Below are 24,156 nucleotides of genomic sequence, written 5' to 3' on the forward strand. Positions count from 1 at the left end.
ATGATCTCAAGAGACAAAATACTTCACTCTTTTGATATCAACCTGCTGGGGACTCTACCTATTTTTAGGATTTAAACTAACTGTTTCAAAGTAATCTAAATTAAAATCCTCCAATGAAGTTTTATGTTAAATTGCACTCCAAACACCTGCATAAAGTTATTTTAATAAATTCTTTGTTATTTACTAAATTAATCAAAAGAAAGACAGTGTGTCCCAAAAGAAATATGGAAACAAGAGCGTTACCATATTTACCAGAGAAACAAAATGCACAAAAATGGTATTTCTTCCTACTCACAACATCATAGGATCTAACAGTCTTTTGTGTGCATACACACACACACACAATATCACGGAACCTAATATTCCTTCCTATTCTACACCATAGAACTTAGCAAACTTCCCCACATCACACCACACAGCCTAACATAAAGCACTGTAAACAGTGTAACGACATGTGTAGGTGCTACAGTTGTTAGACATCAATAAATATGATACAGACAGATCATGCACCAGAAACCAGACAAAGTAATATATCCGACCCCCACCCCTTCCTGATTAACCTAAAATGTTCTGATAATATAATACACAAACACAGACACACACACACACACATCATACAACAAATATGGCTCCAAACAACGACTATACTAACCAATAATACAATCAACTATATAAATATATATATATATACATATACCAACATTGTGAACATCAACAAGTCTGGTACAGTTCTAGATAAGATCATATCAATATTGAAAGGAAACAAAAGTATCACTAAAAGAAGAATTTGTCTTTGTGACAAAACACTCAACAAAACATTTATTTAACAAACTCGGCTTCCATCGCAGAACTCTTTCAACTATAAGGCTATATTCAATTAGCAGATTCTTTCAACATGGAAAATTGCTTTGATATGCAAACTTAGAGACTATTACAGAATAAATTTCATCTCTCTCCCAACTACACTTGTGAAATTATCCCGATTCCACTCTTATCATAACACAAGGGGGTCCCCGCTCTCTCTCGCTTTATAAACATAACGTGTGTGTGAGAGAGGTCAGATCACTGCTGACCAGGGACCTACTGCTAGTAATAAGCTAGTACAGGCCACGCTGTATCTGAAGCCACGCTGGCAACCTCAAAAGGTGAATGTACTCAAGAAAGTCAGTGGCCATCCAATACTGGATGCAAAGCTATCTTTGTGTGCATGTACATTTACATGTACAAGTAAATCCACCTAGGAGAACAGGCTCACTTGAAAACTACTGTTTATGGCTGTTCATTATGCTTTTTATAACCTGTTGCTAGTTGCAATTACTGAGAGAGTGGCACCCATGTTGCACAAGTATTTGTCACTATAAAATCCTGTGTACAAGCACATCTTGTCTTATCGTTTTCTGCTCTGCAAATGAATGGCAAGACAAGGGTTCTTCAAAGCAAAACATGACAAAAGATCGTTTTGGTTGCAGTGCTTGGGGGTGTCACATGCATCAGTGGCAATGAAATACTATAATTTCTTCCCTTGTATGGAGACGGAAGGGCTTAGATAAGCAGCAGAAGTTGCAATTTGTGATTCACCAGTCACTCATTGTGGTTGTATTCTTCATTGAAGAGATGTTGAAACCTAGAAGTTTTATTCTTTTGAGTCTTCCTCATCGTGGAGACCCATAAGCGGAAGGTAATTTTAGTGCAAAAGCTAGTCACTCAATAACAAGTCAGCAACCACTTTCCGGATAGCAAGCCTTTTGAGTCGATATGGTAGATGGAAACTGCAAGAAGCCTATCGCATATGTGTTTGTGTGTGTCTGTCCCTTACCTACATCTGAAAACCAGTGCTGATGTGTTTACATCCCTGTTATCTAGCGGTTAGGCAAAAAGAGACCTATAGAATAAGTACTAGGCTTAAAAAAGAAATAAATACTGGGGTTGATTTGTTTCACAAAAATTCTTTAAGGTGTTGCCCCAGCATGGCTGTTACCCCAGCATGGCTGCAGTCTAATGACTGAAACAAATAGAGGGCAAAAGATAAAGTCATTACTGCGTGTCTCCATCATCATTGAACACTCACTTTCCATACGGGGATGGGTTGGACAGTTTGACATGGAGCTGTTCAGACTCCAATTGTATGTTGTGGAATGTTTTCTATGGCTGCATGCCCTTCCTAATGCCAATCACTTCAGTGTGCTGCTACCAAGAGGGCATCTAGTTATAAAACACTGCCTTAAAAAGTCCCAACCAACTTATGTTAACAAGGAAAGACATGTAAAAATGAAAATGATGTATGTCTATATATCAAGATCATTGTTTAACCCTTTAGTATTTAAACCGGCCATATCTGGCCAAAATAGTTAATCTGTTTTATCCAAACTGACCAGATCCAGGCCCTCACACCTACCCTACAATGTTATTCTACATTAAGTAATTACACCATCAACATCTTGAAGATATGAGATAAGGCATGATTAATTCAAATCAATGTGAATCAATAAGCATTATGTTTGATAGAATAATCTGAACACTAAAGGGTTAATATCCACTTAAGATGGGATTTGTTGAGAAGATTTTCTACATCCAGACATATTTTCTACAGAAGATTGGAAACGAAGAATCTAACCTGTATGACTTTCTTTGGCTAAAATGGTGGTTTCATGTTTACTTCCCTTACAAACTACATGTCTTGTGATAACTAGTTGGGGAGGGGACTGCTTTACTTGAATGACAGGCAAGTGTTGGTGACAGAAAGAGCATTAGCTCATAAAACACTGCCTCAAAATTCTTTTGAACAACCCCAGATAAGAATGGAAAAGTAAACATAAAATGTGTGTGTGTGCACATATATAATACTCATTTTTTTCCTATGGTTCAATGGCCAAGTAAATATTAGCACTGAGCAGTTTCCATTTATACTCACAAGGCTCAATCTCAATCAAATTAAGGCTGTGGAAGAAGATATACTCTTTACTCTTTTACTTTTTCCGGTCATTTGACTGCGGCCATGCTGGAGCACCGCCTTTAGTCGAGCAAATTGACCCCAGAACTTATTCTTTGGAAGCCTAGTACTTATTCTATCAGTCTATTTGACAAACCGCTAAGTTACGGGGACGTAAACACACCAGCATCGGTTGTCAAGTGATGTTGGGGGGAGGGGGCAAACACAGACACACACACATACATATTTACATATATATATATATATACATATATACGACGGGCTTCTTTCAGTTTCTGTCTACCAAATCCACTCACAAGGCTTTGGTCGCCCCAAGGCTATAGTAGAAGACACTTGCCATGCAGTGGGATTGAACCCCAAACCATGTGGGTGGTAAGCAAGCTACTTACCACACAGCCACTCCTGCACCTAACAAACAGAAACAATTTCCTACATCAACAGTATCATTTTTTTTCTTTGTTTTCTATTTTTAATGTTTTGCATAGACTAGATGATTTCCTCCAGCACAGCATCTCAACAGGTCTACACGTGTGTGTATGTGTGCAAGAACACACACACACACACACACTTGTGTGTAAAGTAGAACTCCTCTTTATAAAAAGTATGTTGCAACTCTCAGTTTCATGCCAAATAGAAATAAATAATTAAGCACTATTATTTGACTGACAACTTGCGATATTCAAAATTCTAAATTGTCAGTATCAGCTTGCTTATTCATCATCATCATCATCATCATTTAGCGTCCGTTTTCCATGCTAGCATGGGTTGGACGGTAAAATATGGAACTTAGAAGAGTGAGAATATATGTTTTGTAACAGACTGATTTATATTTTTCTGTAATATATGCATTGAATACAATTTTTTTTTGCTTATGTAATTAAACACATTATGCAGAATAAAAGTTCCCCAAACAGTAACATAACCCAGCTAACAAATGAGATCAGATGAGTTTCTTGAAGAACCTCTTGTGCATCCCTCTCTCTGTCTCTCCCTCTTCTTAATCGTAACCTTCCTTCGTCATTAATTAAACTGCCTTAATTCTATTCTCACTCCCTCTAACTGCCATGGCTCAGAAATTCCAGGATAGCTATCAACCACCCAAGCAACCCATAGGCAGCTAAACTGGATATGCCCCAAACAACTGAACAGAAGTACCGTTATACTATACCATTTTTAGGCAATGCAGAACGGTTATCTTTCCATACTGACATTTTCTAAACAATATATAACAATATAAAGATAATATTAAAAATTAAAAAGCAAAATATTAAATAAAAGTTTTCTTTATCATTTAAATGCTGAAGAGACATCTGACCCACCTCGTAAATGTATGTGTGTAATGTGCCTGTGTGCGCATCTTGTTTCGCAAATAACCTAATTTATGGCATTTTGAATCTTGTCCTACAAGGTTTCCTCCTATTGATCCAAAAGATACTTCTGAATTGCTTTATATGATATCCGTATGGCTCTCCATGTTGAAACCACTGCACTCACACTTTGTTCATTATCAAACAGCGCATACACTCAATTCGGTAGTTACACTAACTACAGCTAGACAACATGTAATCCCACCCCTGCACTGCAGCCACTTCATACCCCTACACATCATTAATGTCACTATGAGACATACATGAAAACTTTCATGTCATTTACACACCTTGTATAGAGTGTTGGCTATATACAAGATAGCAGAGACAATTAAATACCCTAACACTGAAATGATATAATGAAAGAGAAGCCTAATGAAGTGAACAACAGCAGGGCACAAGTTAATAAACAAGAACACTGACCTATCTTTATATGTGGTCATCCACAGACTCATAATAGTTCAGGTTTAGCCAGATGTAGAGAAGGAGTGTTAAAATGACCAAGTGTCTATAAACCAGCTGCATGGAATGTTGTGTATATCAAGTAAAGACAGACACAAAGATGAGAGATGAGTGAAGCTGTAATACTGCCTGGCTGTCAGCATCAAGACACCCCACATACTGACAGTTTTGAAGAGAATTGTCTGTTAGAATTGAAATAAATCTACTAGAAATTTCTGTAAAGCCGTTTTCATGTATGGAATAAATGTAACACTTTTGACAGTGATAATGGTAGGGTACTAACTCAGGGTTTGTTATTTAATAAAGAATAGCATTTCATTAATAGTCAACTAAAGTGAAGTGTAGAAACAGCAAGTAGTAATTTAACCAATACCTTTAACATTTTAGCATTTAAACCAGCCATATCCCAACCTAAATATTCTACTTGTTTCATGATAATAACATTATCAAAATCTCAAAGCTATGAGGACATACTTGACTAATTCAAAATAATACGAAGATAGTTGTGTGAAAAAGTGTCACACCCTAGCGGTTGAGGGAACCTGTGGAAGAGGTAGACCCAGGAAAACCTGGGACAAGGTGGTGCAGCACGACCTTCGAACATTAGGTCTCACCGAGGTAATGACTAGTGACTGAGACCTTTGGAAGTATGCTGTGAGTGAGGAGACCCAGCTGGACAAGTGAGACCATAACCCATGGCCTCTACCTGGGATGTAGCCAGTCCACTTATGCATACCTTTCCTTCTTGGGACATAAAACTCTACTTGTGAAGACCTGTTGCGGCAAGAGAAAATCGAAATCGATCAACATCAATGGAAATTATTGATGTGATACCAGTGCCAGCGGCACATAAGAGAACCATCTGATCGTGGCCGTTGCCAGCCTCGTCTGGCACCTGTGCCGGTGGCACGTAAAAAGCACCATCCGATCATGGCCGTTGCCAGCCTCGTCTGGCATGTAAAAAGCACCCACTACACTCTCATGGAGTGGTTGGCGTTAGGAAGGGCATCCAGCTGTAGAAACATTGCCAGATCAGACTGGGCCTGGCGCAGCCTTCTGGCTTCCCAGACCCCAGTTGAACCGCCCAACCCATGCTAGCATGGAAAAATGGACGTTAAACGATGCTGATGATGAAGCATTACATTTGACAGAGCCATCTGAATGCTAAAGAGTTAAATACATCTGGTTCAGTACATATAACATTAAACCTAGCTAGGTGAACATGTGACCTGACACAGCAGTAATATATAAGAAGATTCTGTGTCTGGGGCAACATCACAGCAAAGAGGCAAGGATATGACAGAAAAAGTCAGGTGATGAGAAATACTAAGATACACCAAAACAGTGAGTTTAATGGCTCATCAAATAGGAAATTGCTAGGATTGTCAGAGAGTCTTGATGAAATGTAAAAAAAATCCACCTATTATTTGACTTGAACCAACATGATAAATATATCCTTTCTGCTATAGGCACAAAGTCTGAAAATGGGTGAGAGGGCACTAGTTGATTACATCGACTCTAGTGCTTAATCGGTGCATTTTTGGATGAGAAGCAACGTTATCTCTGGTGGTATTTGAACTTAGAACCTAAAACCAGAAGAAATGCCACTGAACATTTTGTCTGGTGTGCTAATAATTCCGCCAGCTTGCTGCTTAATAAATATATTAAAGGAATATATAGTGTTGCAAGTAGCCATTTTAGCCATTTTGAAATAAGGAGCCAATTGGTGGTAGCTGGCAATATGACGTAATGGCGTATTGCTGAAGAATTATTATTGTCATTTTTTCCATTGGCTAATATAAGTGCTCACATAAGGATTCTAAAAAGTTACTTAAAGAATATTTGTAATGGATTTCGATTCTTTTTAAGTCAAGTTGATCAGTTATATTAACCGAAGGAAAAAATGACAATAATAATTCTTCGGCAATACGACATTACGTCATATTGCCAGCTACCACAAATTGGCGCCTTATTTCAAAATGGCTAAAATGGCTACTTGCAACAATAGCTATATAGTGTCTTTTAAATGTGGTGTGAAGTTACCTGAGCAGTTTGTTGGGAGAGCTGGCTATTCGATCTTCACACAGGTTGTAAACATCATGACATTTCCTATCTCTTAGTTTTAACACCTTGCTTTCAAATTACAATAACTTAACAAGAAAAATATATAAGTCTAAATAATCAAACCCATGTGATACATATACATATAAACAGAAAACTATTTATTGTTAAATTTACATTAAATAAGTTTCGTATATAGACAGGATTCAATACAAAACCATAGTACTATGAAGAGTGGGAGATGGACAGCCTTTGAACAATATAACTCCACCTCTATAATAAAGAAATGGAATTGAGAAAGTAAAAAAATACAACTAATGACCAACCCACAGGCAGATTATTACTAAACTAATGAGAATTAGCGAAAATCTGGAAGAGAATGCTTAAGGAGATGAAAAAAAAAAATTCTTATGACAAAAGAAATTTTGCAAAAAATGAAATCATATTCATAATATAAATGTAAAATTTCTTTTAAAATGTTCAATAATTATTGGCACTGATCAAACTGTTATTCTAGGAAAATATAACAAATTTCCATATATATATATATATATATATATATATATATATATATATATATATATATATATATATACATACATATGTTCAAATTGGCTAACAAACTGGAAGAAATTCGCCAATATTAACACTGGCATATTTATTCACTGAATTGAAGATAGATTTTGTAACAATGAGGAAAAACTTTTCAAAAGGTTGTGAGTGTGATCAAATTTTTGAGGGGAGAGTAAAAAAAAGTACTTACCTGAATATTGCATGACTATATTAGCTTGAAATAGAAGAGTCAGGTAAAAAAAATGAAAAAAGGCAAGATAGAAAAATAAAAAGTCTTTCATAGGATTAGTGAAAGATTCAATGCTGATTCAATTGTAACATAATTTGGAAATATGTATATATATATATATATATATATATACACTTAAATTATCTAAATGTAAGGGTTAATAACTATTTTAACTGACTTAATGATAAAGATAAGAAATAAGTTAACAGGAAGACTGTGATGATGATTATAATAATAATAGAAAAGGAGGAGAGACATAATTTACACAAAGTTTTAAACACTGTGATATAGATAATCTAACTGGTTCACTGAGCTTTGATTGACAATACCTTAAGTTAGGTTTCCAATTTTTTTTTTTTAAGGGGATGTTTTCCTAAGAAATGTAAAAAACATTATAAAAGCAAAGAATACAAAATGAAGTTTAAGAATTTGGCAAAAGTAAAATATTTGGGATGCTTTGTCTGTGAAAATGTGTTAGCTGCTTTTGCAAAAATTGAACTTTTATGAGTCAATATATATATATGTGTGTTAGCTAAACTGTTTTCTGTAAAATAGATTTTTAGAAATATAAATAATAACACAGGAAGAAATAGTTTCCAATTCATAGGCATGACACTTTATTTGCTTTAAATTAATAATTTTTAATTAAACTTTGAAGCCCTAAGTGCCTTTCGTTTGTAAAGCAAAAAGTATCGTCTAGTAATGTGTTTGATCAACAGCATTGGCTTGGATGAATTCATAAACTTTTTTCATCAATTTCATTAATGCGTCACTATCAGCAATAAGCAGTGTAGCATTCAAGACAAATTATTTATTATTACTGTTGTTATTGTTGATGTCAAGAATTATTCAATAGATCATAACAGACATAAAAATATTCTATCTCCTAACAACTGCAATCAAAAGCTAGCAATTGGACTTGTTTCTCTTGTTCATAAAGCCATGCCTGACATCTAATGCTATTGTTCTATTAAGTGGACATCAGTCTACTTTAGCAACTAACAGATTTACTAACCATAACAACCAACTTGATTTATTCCCCTTTGTTTTTAAAATTACAATTCAATCACATGGATGATAGGTGTATGTGTGTAGAAGAGAAACTGGAGGCAAATACGAAATCCAAAATAGAAACGAGAGTATTTTGCTGCTGCTCAAATTTTAGAAAGAAATGACTAAAAAAAAAAATAATTTTAATAATTTTTTTTTATTTCAATTTCTGTCTAAATTACGAAAATAATTATTTTTTGTTTTTAAATTTTTTTAAATTGGTAGAAATTTGTACAGTGTAAATTCACAAGATATTAACTGTACCTATCCCAGTGTAGAAAACTTAGTATACTCACCTGGTTGGCTCTTTTAAATAGTGAAAGGTTTAAAATCTATATTAACTTAATAAACTCCTGAAAATTGTACCCTGCCAACAATGGGCCTCTTCAATATTATATATTGCTAATAGAAATGGATCTACAAAATCTAGTCCTTTCAATATGCACGGAACAACCTTGATGTCAATTTCCTTTATAGAACACATGTTTTATGATCTAAATTCAATCATTTAATCTACATACAAATGATGCAAAATTCTATACTACTGCTGTTATTATTATGTAATTAAAAATCATTATTATTATTATTATTATCATTATTAATGTAATTAACTCATATAGGAAATGAACTGTCTTCCATATCATGGCATCATGTACACCAATTGTGAAAAGTGTTTAATCTGATGAAGATAGATGGCCAAATAAAAGCAATATAGTGGTGTAGTAGTGTACAGCATATCAAGTTATTGTTATGTTCAGGATTGAAGTTTACCAAAGTATCCTACTAACCTAAGTAATAGGAAGATGGTTGTAGTGATTAAGTAGCTTGTAGCAAAAGTTGTGTGCTATACACTCACATTGAGACATTTACCATGAGTACAAGTCCAGTTGCTGTCCAAACATGCTACCTGTTTGAAAAGTGTCACCTTTGAAGAATTCATGAAAACGGAAGTAAAATATATTAAACTTTTTTCACTTACAATGTATGTGGAATAACGCAGCCTTAAACAGCAAATTTCAGCTTTTAATATATATATATCTATATATGCATATGTATACACACACACATATATACATACATATGTACACATGCATATGTATATATACATACATATACATATATATTCTTAGTATATACATATATGTTATGTGTGGATGTATGTGTATAATATATATATATATATATACACACACACACGCACACACACATACACACACTGCCAATGAAATGCATTATCTCACCATAGCCCAACAGAAATCAATGGTATTCACAAAAGGTGGGGATTAATCACCACAATGGCTCAGTTTTGTTATATTTACTACCAAAAACTGGGACAGATTATTTCTATGAAACAACAAGCAGATTATTTAAGAATCAATAATTAAATGATAAAAAATATTAATATCTTAATGAGGAAAATTGTTAACCATAGAGTGTAATAAATATAATTTAATGGAGTTCTAAAGTTGACATATCAACAGAGATTGTACATATGTGTGTATATACATACACATATGCACAGCGTTGCTGACGAAATATTACCAATTTGTTAGTGGTAAAAATGATTAAGTTTAGTTGTTTACACTAGGAAACTATCCAAAACTGATCCAATGTAGTGTACCCCAATGAATGGGTGATCTAATTTTAAAAATCTATCTCAGTTTCAAAAGACCATATACTGATGGTAAGAAATTTTGGTAAGAAAACGGCACTAATTATTACAATTTAATCATTTGATGCTGTTAAAAACTGTTAACAATGAACATCTAAATAGGATTTCAAATAGGTATAATGAATGCAGAGTACGTCATCAGCACAGCATTGACTAGAAATCGAGATAGATTTCAAATGATCCCCCTTAAAATAAAAACAGAATGCATGAACAATTTTGAATTCCAAAGGTCTCACTGCCGCTTTATTACCCTTCATATGTCTACATGAGTCTTATACAATATAGAACATACATTTCAAATTGGAAACTAAAAACTGACGGCATCATCTCTACACAATGTGGACAATAAGTTATTTGATGAGACCGCTCCAACATGTGAAGATGGATACAAAATGACTACAGATCATATGATACAATATTGCCTTGAATGTTTCGATTGTTCTCAGGATTCAGGGACCCACACATTCAAGGGACCCACACAAAAGATGCATTCTCTCTCACTTTCATTATTAATAAGTTTCTTTTTCTCTGAAAACACTGTTGAGACCCTCAATATATAGTTTGTCATTGAAGTTAGAGAAATAGGAGATTTGCGATGTACAAAGCTTGTTTTAGCAACAGGTCATTTTAAGGGTGAGGGCAGGGAGTGAAGGGCACAAAAATACAAAGTGGAGTCGGTCTGACAGATCAGTTGGCTTCCAATTAAATGAGTGATGCTGTCTAACGACATGCTGAAACAGTGCTACCTATTGGGAGACATCCATGGAAATGAGCAGTGGTGGGGCGAATTAGTGCTATAACAAAGTATGGTGCTTGAAAGTTAAATATACAGTGTTCCAGCCAGGTAACGATTTAAATAAACTTCCATTTAGCTTTCTGTAAAAGACAAGAGTCAGAACTAAAGTGTTCTACTCCCAACAATTCTTAGAATATTAGTATTTATAGAGAAAGTAAAGAGAAGTAGGGAGATATGATGAATTTACAATTTTGCAAAATCTGAACTTAAGACAAAAATTGACTTTTAATTTTTTTTTTTTAACTGCTGGGTATGAAAAAAAATATTGATTACCAGGGAGAGGAGCAGGGGACGCTAATTCAAGAAAATCAATAAGCCATACTATAACGGAAAGCAATCAGCAAGCAAGTAGTGAAACATCTCTACAGAGGTAGACAGTGTATGTGATTCAATCCACAACCTTCCTAACAAAACTTCAAACAATTTACACTTTGACATTAAAATAAAACTAAATAAAACCTACTTGCTACAAAAAACAAAATGTCCCAGTTAGATTTTAAAAAAAAAAAAATTAAAAAAATAATAACAATGTAGACTGTCCACAACTGACAAAATTAATCAACACATAACGACTGTCCAGATAAAAACATTCTCATTCCAGAAAGAAAAAGTATAAAAAGAGCGACAAATGTCTCTTCAGAAGATGGTTTGTAGAGGAATGTCTCAGGTGATAACTATCCAATAGTTATGTAGTTCAAGATAAATTTCTCCTGTGAGAGAAAATGGTCAATGGTTCAATATGAATGGGAATTAATCCATCAACTAAACCATTCTACCATTCATCTAAAGAGATCAAACACAACTATAACCAACAACTAGAATAATAATATGTATGTCACTAGAGATTTCACAGAAACTTATACAAAAGTCAATCGTCTTTGCTACTTCATCATGCAATAGTAACAAGTTCTAAAGCAACTAAAATGATAACCGAGTCAAGCTGAAACATTAAGACAACAGCTGTTACAGTCAATGGAAAAGACAGCTAGAATAATATGTTCTTTGAATGGCTACTGAGAAAGGTCACTGTAGTTATGAAATGGCAAAAGAAAGTTTAGAGAAATATGGAAATATGTTATTAAAATGAGATGTTTGAGAGATTAATTTGAAGCAGATGAAAAGATGATAAAATTGCTGCAGCTTTCAGCGCTACAACAAAGCTGGACAGTGCTTACCAAACATGAGAATTACCAAACCAGTCATATGAAACTATTTCTTCAAAACTGATAATGAAATTTCAGTGAAAATCATTTGCTTCATCAAAGACATGCTGTCAGTCACCCCTGCATTCAATTAGCTACATCCAACAGTTGTAAGACAATTGGAAAAAGTAGAAAAAATTTGCTGTTTTTTTTTATTTTGTTATTTTTTAAAGTTTTTTTTAATATTTATATTTGTAAATCTAATGAAACTGAGATGTTTTGTGAATCCTTACTGATGAACCATTTCAAGAAACACCTGTAATAGAGCAAATAGTAGCTGTTTAAGTAGTAGAATGGCAAGGAATTATCTAAAATAAATATTTTGGAATGTCACAACCCATATAGAGGTAAATAATAATAATAATTGTAATAATAATGATGATAATAATAATGGAAAAAAAAAAAGATAATGGTTTTGAGAAGCAAATCTAATTGAACAGCAAAGGTAAGTAATAGTTAAAGGGGTCTCCAGATTGTAACTTATATTTCAGTTTTGACCTGTAAATATATATACATATATATACACCACATATATATATACATATATATACATACACAGTTAGTGAACCAGATCTATATCTACAATAACACAACTTCCGCAGTCTCTCACAACTATAAGGATAGCACTGAAGAATTAGTAACCCTGTTTTTATTACAATAATATTACATTTCCTAATAACTATTACGTCTGTGTCTGTCCCTTTATATACTGGCCACCACAGTATTGCGTCTGTCTTTTCATATACTGGCCACTACAGTATGATGTCCAACCTTTTATATAACCTGCCACTACAACAAGCTAGATTAGTTAAATCAAGCCAAATATTTACTGTTTAGAAGACAAAATGTTAGAGACTTAAAGCCAAACAAGTCCTTAGGAACTAAGATAGTCAGTCTTCCTCTTATAGTCTAAGATATTATTGCATAAAAAGTTTAAACAACTACAATTGATTTTGCTATAAATTACCCAACAGAATTGGTAAAAAGAGAAATTTTGACTTGGAAAAATATCAAATTAAAATAAGTGGAATATTTTCCTAGAATTAATTTCTTTGGTTAAACATTTAAGAAAAAATAATTGAGAAAATCTACAAAGGGGGAGCAAAAAAAAAATCTTAAATTTTAATCACAACTCACAATACATAGTTTTAAATTTTCCTTGGCTAATCTACGAATAAATAAGAAAAAAAAAGTCAGAAATTTGAAAGAGGATAACACTGGCTGAAACACTGTAAAAGTAATTTCAAATTGAACAGACATTGATCAGTGCCAAGGAAATATTAACCTGATAACAGCATCGAATGCTCATTTTTGAGGGTTTATGTACATACAGCTTTTGATGGGAGCTGCCTGATGCCTAGACATGATCTCTGGGGGAAGCCAGCAAGAATAAATAGAAAAAAGAAAAAAAAAAAAAAAAAGAAATGAAAAATATAATTTTGAAATAATTTTTTTTTTTTCAAATTGAAAAAATGACAATGCAAAAAATGTCCACCACAGTTAGGGTGGGGAAAAAATGATATAACAACAGAAAAAAAAATTCAATATAAGAGCTCTTAGCTTGAGAAAATCTCCTTGTTAACATAATGGGCACATAGGACTGGAACCGGAAATTATTGGACATGTAGGGCTGGGTCCAGATGTTATTGGGCACACACAACTGGAACCAGAAGTTAATGGGCACATACAATTGGAACCAGAAGCTGCTAAAATGATCAATAGACAAACTTGAAATGAGGAGTCTGTATTGAAAATGTTTTTAATTTATATCTAGCATGCCAGATATAAGACTGCTGTGTGTAGGCAAGAATATAGATATATGTTAGGAAGGGGGTCTAATTCTACTAATGTTGGCACAATTACTGTAAATATTTACAAGGATTAAGAAAAATGTAATGGATTAGATTTCAGAGAATTTGGATTAACAAAGTAGTATAGTAACAGTAATAGTTTTGTAGTAGTAATAGTACCAAGTAAATTAAAGTTCCATAAAACATTCTTCCACCCACCACCCCGCCACACACACCAAGTTTACCTACTACTCTCCTGTTCTAAAAATCACACACACACACACTGGACAAAATAATCTGGAACTAACCAAGAGTATTCAGTTCAGACATGCAGGAGAAGATCAATCTTTAGCTTCACCAAAGTCTCTCTTGGCAGTCATAAATAGATGTGGAGAATTGCTTCCGTAATGTAAAGATGGATGAGTTCTAAACACAGAAACCATTCATCATTCAAAACATCACTATTGATGCTGATAGGAGACATAGTTTACATTGAGACACTGGAGTAGGCTACTGGCAGGTGGTACACGTGCAGACACACACACATACACACAGTGATTCAACTGTTTAAAGTTGAATATAGAAAGAAGATGAATAAATATTGTGTAAGAACACTCACACAGTTAATATGGAAGAAAGAGTGTGCTACTTCAGACAGAATTCCCTGCACAACTACTATCTCAATGTTGGTTATATGGCTGTTAATATTGTTCGCCTCAGATTTGACCCCTTCTATCTCAACAGAGCAGAAATGTAAGAATTAGCAGAAACCAAAATTGTAATAACCATATGAGGTGATATGAGCAGCATTATATAGCATTTGGCACTGGAACTGTTTCATTTGGTTTCTGGTAAAGAGAGGAAATCTGAAATTTTAAAGGAAAGCCATAGGAGATTTATATGTGATATTAATGATATTTCCACATGTATTAAGGATGGAAGGTAAGGGAAAATGAATCCAACTCACAATCAAGCCTAGATCTTCCCATAGATCTTTACTCATAATTTTAGAGGAAATGAGAGCAGTTAACTTCAAATGCCAACCATTATTTTTACATCAAATACCTATTGCTATTATAGTATCTTATACACCACAATTACAAGACACTGAAGACTTGACTAGGAAGAATTTTAAATAACAGAAATAAAAAATATTCATGTTTTACTGCTTAAAACATAAAGAAAACCGTCTATGCCCCCCAAAAATCTAAAATGTAATAAAACATTAGATTTATTTTAAGCTTAATGATATTTTTCTATTAAATAATTTTAACATTTCCATTGAGAAAATTAGAGAATTACATACTTCTTGGTCCAGTCTAATGTGCCAATTACTTTCAACAAATGAGAAAACGGTGAAAAGAGCTGTAACTAGAACCAACACTTCCCACACAGAACAGAAGCCACTGAATTGTATCATTTTGATTTGGAAAAACTGTTCCCCAGATGTTTAAGGAAACTGAAGGAGGAAGAGACCCAATTTTAGGGAGGAAAAAAAATTAAATAACAAAATTTACTAAGACGACATAGATTTAAACAGGGGTGTGTGGGGTTTGAAAGAGTTGGTCTTTTAGTAAGTAGATCTAAAGGATTAAAATTTGAAGTTTATGAACAAGTTTTCATGGCTTTAACAGAGCCAGAAGATGTTGATACATTTTCAAAGTATGAACTATACACACACACATATATATACATATATATACATATATATATATATGGATGCATACACACACACACACAGGAAAAAAAATTTTTTTTTTTTAACTTTGAATATGTATTCAACACATATTGTAAGAAACATTTTAAGTGAAAGAAATGAAAATACGGCTTAAAAAATTAGTGGTAATCATGAGAAAGTTTAGGGTCCAGAAAGAACAGGAAGATGGTGAAGTTCAAAGCAGTGGCTTCTTATGCTAGGCCTCGTGGCAGATATTACATATAGAGGAGAGGGGAAGGGAATTAAAATTTTTAAAAAAAATTGTAATGACATTAAATTGATAATATGAAAATATATATATATATATATATAGCCCTCTGTCACAATAAAAGGTGGACCCTGTATAATTTAGGGTCAGGCTGTCAGGCTATGTACAATTAGAGAGGACAGCATGGGGCAATACACAGTTTTGGTTGTTGTTGTTAGTGTTCTGTCTTCTTGGTTTCCTTTGTAGTTTATATATATAAAAAAAAATCATTGAATATGATTTTTAAAGAAAACGAAAAAAAAAAAGAGAAAAACCCAAACACCTAAAAAAAATGGTGCTACAATCATTACACTGGATTGAGGGGTGGGGAATAGTGGAGAAGAGAGAGACAAGGGGGTTAAAAAGAATAAATTGATGTATGAGAAAGAAGAGATGTGCCTAGTAAGATTAGTTTATAATTAAGTTTGTACATTAGTTTATATATCTCATTGGGGTTCTTAGCTACAGAAGGTGTTGAAGGTTTGACTTTTCCCCATTAGGGCTACATTAGGGCTTCAAGATACAACTTTCTTTCTCTCTCAGAAAGAGTACCAGTTTCAAGGTTCAATGTTCTCCCTCTTATCTACAATAAGGTCTTCAAAGTGCCACTGTTTCCCCTCTTAGCTACGATAGAGGGTCCAAGGTGTTTTTTTTGTTTTTTTCCATGTAGTAGGAAATAGATTGGTTATAATTTTATCTTTACTCAGGTTTAAGCATTTTATTTACCTTTACCCTTTATCTAAACTGGGCTGGCTGCAGGATGGTGAGGACCAGTAATGATGCAGCCAATAAGAGGTGGGAAGGGTAGAGACATAACAAGCTTAATAAATAAATAATAAATAAGTCTTTTAAAGTTGCTGTCTGTGAGTGAATGAATGATGAAGTGATCAAGCGGAAAACATCAAACTCCCATTGGAGGATCTGACAGTGGAAGATTCACACTTGATAACAGCAGCGGATTTAACAGGTTAGGCAAAGTGTGTAAGAAAACAGCATGGTTTATGATTAGATGGAGTGTATGACCTGCCACAGCAAGAGAGGCAGACAGAGATGGGATGGGGTAAAGGGAAGAAATTAATGTTGTTTAATAAGCAACAGGATTTGACTAGTTCCCACTAAGCTAAGAAAACCCTTAGGTACCAAGGTCATAGTGACATGTTGACCTTTTGCCCATTCTGAAATGTATTTATAGAGTATGAACACACACGCACACATATAAGTGCATACATACACACATACGCATAGATGTTACACATGCATGGAAATATATTTCATTTGATGCATGAGTGCAAACACACACACACACACACACACACACACACACATTTTATATTCAAGAATGTTTTTGTTGTTTTTTTCCTTCTAATTTTAAAAATACAAAAGCTGAATTAAGTAGCTTAAAATGATCAGCCATAGACAAGTTAACGAATATACAGAACAACAACCTCCAACATGGCTGCTTACTTAGCAATAGTTATTAATTTATTATTATTATTATTATAAATCTTTAGTGGTTGGAGAAGAACATTTTAGAGGAAGATCATCTTCCAACACAGACATTATCAACAGTTTGTGAGTTCAGTTTGCAGTTTAGGGGATGGTTTTTTTATTTTATACTTGAAGGGCTGGCTTAATCTAATAGTTCAGAGCTGGTTTAATTATATAGATTATAATTTTTCGTGAAAAACAAATTTTTTTCTTTATTATAATTTTTTTTGTTTATATAATGATTAAATCAGTAATTGTGATGATTTAGTATCTAGTTACATTTTCTTGATGCCCGTCCCACATAATCAAACAAATGCAAAATATATAGAATTAAAATCTCAATTTCTTTTGTATATATGTTTTACATGTGTACTTCAGAGTACCATTAGAATGACAATGATGAAGAGAAGGTGGAGGAAGAAGGGTGAAAAAGAAGAGAGAGGGGGTGTATGGTCATGTTGCACACCCTAAAAAAATTTATGGACCCCCACCCCCCGAGTAAGCTCATTGTTTACCACCCATCATCTTAAATTGGTGAAGAGAAGAATTGTGTGACATTGGAGCAGAAGGGGCTGACAAGGGACACAAACATTGTTGTCACACACACACATACACACAACATTTTAAGGGGGGAAAGGAGAGATTGAAAATATTGAAACAATAAAAACAAATAAAAATTTTAAAATAAAAATGGGGGTGGGGTCAAACACCTGTCCTGCCACAGAAAAGAAATTTTCTTTTTTTTTTTTTTTTAATGGGGTAGGGCTATGTTACTTGAAGTTTTTCCATTTTGTGTGTGTGTGTGTAATTAATGATTTGTTAATTAGGCCCAAAGCCATCTGCTGAAGGAGAGTGGGGGAGGGGGAGTATGGTGCCTCAACCCTTTAGTACATAACTGGTACTGAATTTATCAACCCTGGAGGGAAGAAAGGCAAAGTTGACCCTGGCGAGATTTTTTTACTTACAAGAGAAGGGACAGGAAAGAGAGTAACTAAATATCATAAAGTATTTAGCTTGGAGCTCTTTCATTTCACTTAACATATCACTTGTTATAATGCTTCAGATAATAATAATAATAATGATAATGATAAAAACAATAATAATAATTTCTTATATTGGTATGAGGTCACAAAAATGTTGTTGGAAGGGTCATAACTAATTAAATCAAAATTAGTGTATGAGTGGTATTTGTTTTATCAAGTTTTATCTGAGGAGGCAATGACAAAAGACCTCATCAGGGCTTGAACCTAAAACAAAAGGATTGAACTAAATACTTCAAAGCATTTAGTCCGGCACTCTATTGTTTCTACCACTCCGATGATGATGATGATGATAATAATAATAATAATAATAATAATGTGTAGCTTAATACAAAACCCTTTCAAGTGGTTTACATTGGTATGCATCAACCAGAAGAAAATAACCTCAAACCAAGTGGGTAGGGTAAGGATGGAGGAGTCTGTTTCACTTTTTTTTTTCTTGAACCTATTTAACCATGAGATCAGAACTGACCAGTAGTTGTTGTTGCTTTGGTTTTAAACAACAATAGAGTTGGTTGTTTGATGTGAAAAATAAACAGACATGCAAGGCTTAAAGCAAAAAAAAAAATATATATATAAAAAGGAGGGGGGGTAGGTATTTTTGTTAAACATTATTAACCAGGCAACAATTTTAGAGTCTAACAGCAAGAATACAGGAAGTGGTGGTAGGGGTCTGAAAGAGGGGGAAAGAAAACAAATCTTACAACCAACCACTACCCACACTATACAGACGGGTGGGGCAGGGGGGGAGAAAAATAAAAGTCATATATATATATATATATATATATATATATATGTATATATATATATATATAAGGTAGGGGTGGAAACATAATGCAAAAATGGAATGAAAAAGTTCTTAAAATGTTTGCCTTGAAGACTTACTCCTTGTCTTCAAACAATCCTCTATTTGTCCACAACACAGGGGTGTTATGTGAGACTAAAGGATTAGGGCTAAAGGGGTTGGGTGGGGAGAGAGAGAGAGAGAGAGCTAGAACAATATGATCATAAAGGGGGGTGGGTGAAGATTTTGGTCTGTCTAAATAGTAGTACAGTTTATCACAATAGAGCTGGGACAGTAGCTCTCTCTCACGGAGTACACAATATTCTGGAGCTTAATAATAATAGTTGTTACACTTATAATTGTAGGAGTAGTAAGATGTAGAAATAACTTGTTGTAGAACAGAAGTTTTGTTACATTTTTTTGTTTTTGTTTTTATAGCAGGGTCTTTTCTTAAATTTCATTTAAAGTTGTTTTTATAGTCTGTATCAGACCGACTCCTTAGATAGGAAACATGGGAGACAGGGTACAAGAAAATATCAGTAACAGGTGGGTAGGTGACTGCTTCAAAAAATGTCACAGCAAGCAAAATAAAATTGAAGAAATATGTAGTAGCAAAATGGAGGCAAGAATTTTTTTGTGATTTGTTTCAGAACAATGGAATGGGGCAGGGATAGGATATATATATATATATATATATATATATATACATACATATATATATATATATATATATATATTATATATATATATATATATATATAATGTATGTGTGTATTTGTGTGTGTGCGTGTGTAAATATATTTATTATACACACACACACACAAATGCAAACATATATACACATGCATACACACATATACCAACACACACACACACCACAAACATGCGCATATACATATATATGTGTATATATGTCTGTGTGCCTGTAACTGCATAAGTATGTGCTGTGTGTATATATTACATATATACATATGTATATATACTCACATATGCACACAATTTTATACATATATATGTATATATATATATTATTTATTTATATATAAATATACATATATACACACACACATACAATTATACATATATATATATATACAAACACACACACACACACATGCACATACATACACACAGTTATATAAATATATTCTTTTTATTTTGGAAATAAAAGTAAAAACAAAAAAATATAATAATTGTGATGATAATAATAATAATAATTAGTTATAATAATTAAATTAAGACATGGAACACAATGAGTAAACAAACAGTGCTAAGGTAGGCCCTAATCCCTCAGTACACTCGCCAACACCTGGGTCTCAGCTCAGCGCTATGGTCGGGTGGCAGTGCCCTTACTTCCTTCCTTCTTTCCTTCCTTCGCGCTCACTTCCCATAAATACAAACCATAAATAGCAGAATAATTTACACGCTACTTGCTCTTTCCGTTAACAGTTATGGCATGAAATATTCTGGGTGGTCGGCCTCTTTTTCAAATCGTTTTGCCTCCTCCTGCATAGATTCCTTTATCTTAAGGATAGCTGCCGATTCATTTTGATCCTGAAAAATCATAATATGATAGAAATATAGATAGGAAACGCTTGCTCGTAATGAGCGTGAATTTGGCAGTTGAGATGGTGAGAATGCATCATGATGTTGGCGAATAATGAGGTGATAACGTTTGCAGGAGTTTAAGTTAGACGTGTATAAATTATCTAGGATTCGGCTGAATTTGCTGCTAGCTGGAGAGAGATAGGGCAGTGTGGGGCAACCAACATGCACTTGCTTGCAAGGAATAAGGAACCAGGTCACAGCAGAAAAAAGGAGGGAAATTACAAAGATTCTCTCTGTTTAAAAAACAAAAAAAAAATTATAGTCATACAAGAGAGGTTAAAGGTTAAATAGAAGGGGGTTGATAACCATCAAGATTGTTTAATAGAATTTAGTGAATGGCAAAGAAGTCAGGTTTTCTCAAGTTTTTCTTTGTTTTTTTTTCTTCTTTTTTTCTTCATGTTCTTGACATTTTTTTCTGAATGAAGTCAGGGTTTAAAAGAAGGAGCAGGTTATATGTAGTAAATGAGGTGAAGTAAAAGAAAGAGTTGAGGAAGGTTGGGAAGGGAGAGAAAAAGAGAGAGGAAAGAAAGAAAGAAAGACAGACAGAAAGAAAGGAGAAAGAGTAGCAGAAGAATGAGAAAGTAAAGCTTCAGACAGCCAGCTCATGCAAACGGCACCATTACCAGAAGGATGGATCAGTGACATAGCCATTTGATGTGACCATTAGGTTACAGCAGTATTCTTCTCTTTCAGTTAGGCCAAAGTGCATTCACAAGCTGATCTGACTTACGTTTTCCTGATAGCCAAGGCTGTATCCTCCAATTTCACCAGTACTACCAGGGGGTAAATCTTCTCGAGGTGTGCCTGGACCGTTGGGGGGTGAACTCTTCATACCATCCATCTCTCCTGGAGTGAGCAAAGTTGGCAAAAAAAAATATGGAATTTGGAAAGAAGAAAAGAAAGAAATCCACATAAATTTCAAAACTGTTGATACACTAACAGAGAAATCTGTAGTAGAAGTAGTAGTAGTAATAATAATAATGGCAGTGGTGAATAGTTTGGGTTGTTAGTTGGTCAAATGAACAACAACAAACAATTACATCCCACAAAAAAATGGGGAAGTGCTTAATAAATCAACATATGTCAACTTTTCATTGCAAAATTTATCAGATTTTCTAAGAATCTAACTTATGTATTAATGAGGGAGGAGATGTGTATGTGTGTGTGAAAGAGATTAGGATCTTGCAAGGTGTCCCCTAAAATGATTAAATCTCAGAAGTAGATTTAATGATAGGCCAACAGACAAGCAACTGTTCAACCAATACTGAATGGGTAGCATGGTAATTAACTACTAATTAAAACCCAGTAGTTAATTAGACAGTTTCTTAAATTGTGGGAAGTAAGAACCTCAAATACTATGAATAATGAAATGTAAACTGGAGTAATTAGTTGTCTCCCTTCGGTTGCCCTGTAGTCTTAAGGCCATATATATATATATATATATATATATATATATATATACACACGTACACATATATATACTGGTATCTAGAGTGACTCAGGGGCCTGTTTGCATCATGTGAGAGATATTTGAGGAAGTATTTTGTAAAAAACAGTAGATTGCAAAACTAAAATATTGGTAGCTTATCATAAATGCAAGAGTCAAACTATGTATATGCCTGAGCACTGAATATTAGTTACAAACACAAATAGCTGTCTTTCTTTTGCCTTTCTCTTTCTGTCCCGCCTTTCACCAACCAAACTTTAAATAAATATAGATATTTAAATATTTTATGATATATTTTAAAGATTTCAAAATTTTTAAGATACCAGATAAAAATTATTAAACAACCTTATTAAGGTTTTTTTATTCATTGACAATTCAATGCAAACAAAACAAGGAACAAGAATGTTAGTTAACATTTTACAGCCAACAACATAAAATACAAAGGATTTCCATTTATATCTTTAAAAATTCTTAAAGAAAAAGTAAAAAAAAACAAACCTTCACACAACCACAACCACACATACATCACATGATATGCATATGAAATATAAAAGTATAAGAAAACAAATAATGAACTGATTTAGTGTTAGTGCCTTTGTCTACCCAACCATATATATACCCAACAAATATTTAAAGACAAAACAAATATTTCAGTTTACTGCTGATTCAAAGCTGTTGAGTTTTTCTCCTGTTAATTGCCACATGAAATCCTGAAGATGAAATCTCAATATGCTGAAAAGACCCTCACAGAAAAGGTACAGTGAAACTTTAGATGTCCTAAAGAAGTTAAGATCATAATGCATATTGTTTAATGACAACCTAGGACAATATGTGTGTCCAGCCTAAAGCAACCAACTGAACAGGCTACAAAGAGAAGGAAGAAATAAAGAATTAAATAAAATCACACAAAACAACCAAAAGAATCAGCTGATGATTAGTAAAGCAGCAAATATTAATTAGCAATCAATTAGCTGTCATTAGTGAGTGAGTTGATAGAGGAGAGTATATTTCAGTACTGATGTGGAGTTAAAAAAAAAAAGAAGAAAAACAAAGCAGTTATGGCACAAATCATTAGTGGCTGCAAAACTGGTTCCTAGATTTTTGGTGAAATATTGAGAAACGTATCAAATGATGCAGCATTCCATTAAATGCTGAAGACAATTTCTGGAAACAAAAGAATTGAGGAAGATTTCCATGCTATGTAAAAGAAGAGAAAACAGTAAAAGTGTGTCTCCTGAAGAATTTGTGTGGAGCTTTCACTTTAGTAGAAGTGGAAGAAATTGAAGTGAACTTAACAATGAAAAGGAGTGAAATGATTTATTCTTATTGAAAGGCACTGTAAAAGCACAAGCCCAATCAAGGAGAATGAATATTCCCAGAAGAGAAAAATAATCCAATGAGAGTTTCTTTTTTTTAAATACATAAAAATATAAAGAGCTAGAAATAGAAACACCTTTAACACAGATAAAGAAATTAGGTGGATGGGAATGTGGAAGAAAGATGTTGATTTCCAATAGTTTATCCAGTTATCCACCAATAAATTTTATAGCAAAAGATTAACTGCTTTCCTTGCTGACAAGAATTACATCATTGCTTTGTCAGCAAAAGAGAAAGGAAAAAATTCAGTTTGCTAAAATATTATCATACAACCTAGAACAACAACTGTTTAAGGA

At 33.6% G+C, this 24,156-nt stretch overlaps 1 protein-coding gene across 7 annotated transcripts in view; it reads right to left on the reverse strand.

Moving 5' to 3' along the window:
* LOC115215229 (single-stranded DNA-binding protein 3) overlaps nt 1-24,156 on the reverse strand; it is a 194,236-nt gene that overhangs the window by 7,336 nt on the left and 162,744 nt on the right. Inside the window, exons 18-19 of one of the 7 annotated variants that reach the window (XM_036505380.1) lie at nt 21,767-21,882; nt 7,604-7,627 (exon numbers count right to left, since the gene is read on the reverse strand). In XM_036505380.1, coding sequence (XP_036361273.1) covers nt 7,619-7,627; nt 21,767-21,882 — 125 coding nt within the window. In that variant the 3' untranslated portion in view covers nt 7,604-7,618. Of the gene's footprint in view, nt 1-7,603; nt 7,628-20,538; nt 20,983-21,766; nt 21,883-24,156 lie in introns of those variants that run through there. The other 6 variants (XM_029784456.2, XM_029784454.2, XM_036505378.1 and 3 more) reach the window with 6 other exon arrangements.

The sequence above is a fragment of the Octopus sinensis genome, linkage group LG8, assembly GCF_006345805.1.
Source record: "Octopus sinensis linkage group LG8, ASM634580v1, whole genome shotgun sequence".
NCBI classification, from domain to species: Eukaryota; Metazoa; Mollusca; class Cephalopoda; order Octopoda; family Octopodidae; genus Octopus; species Octopus sinensis.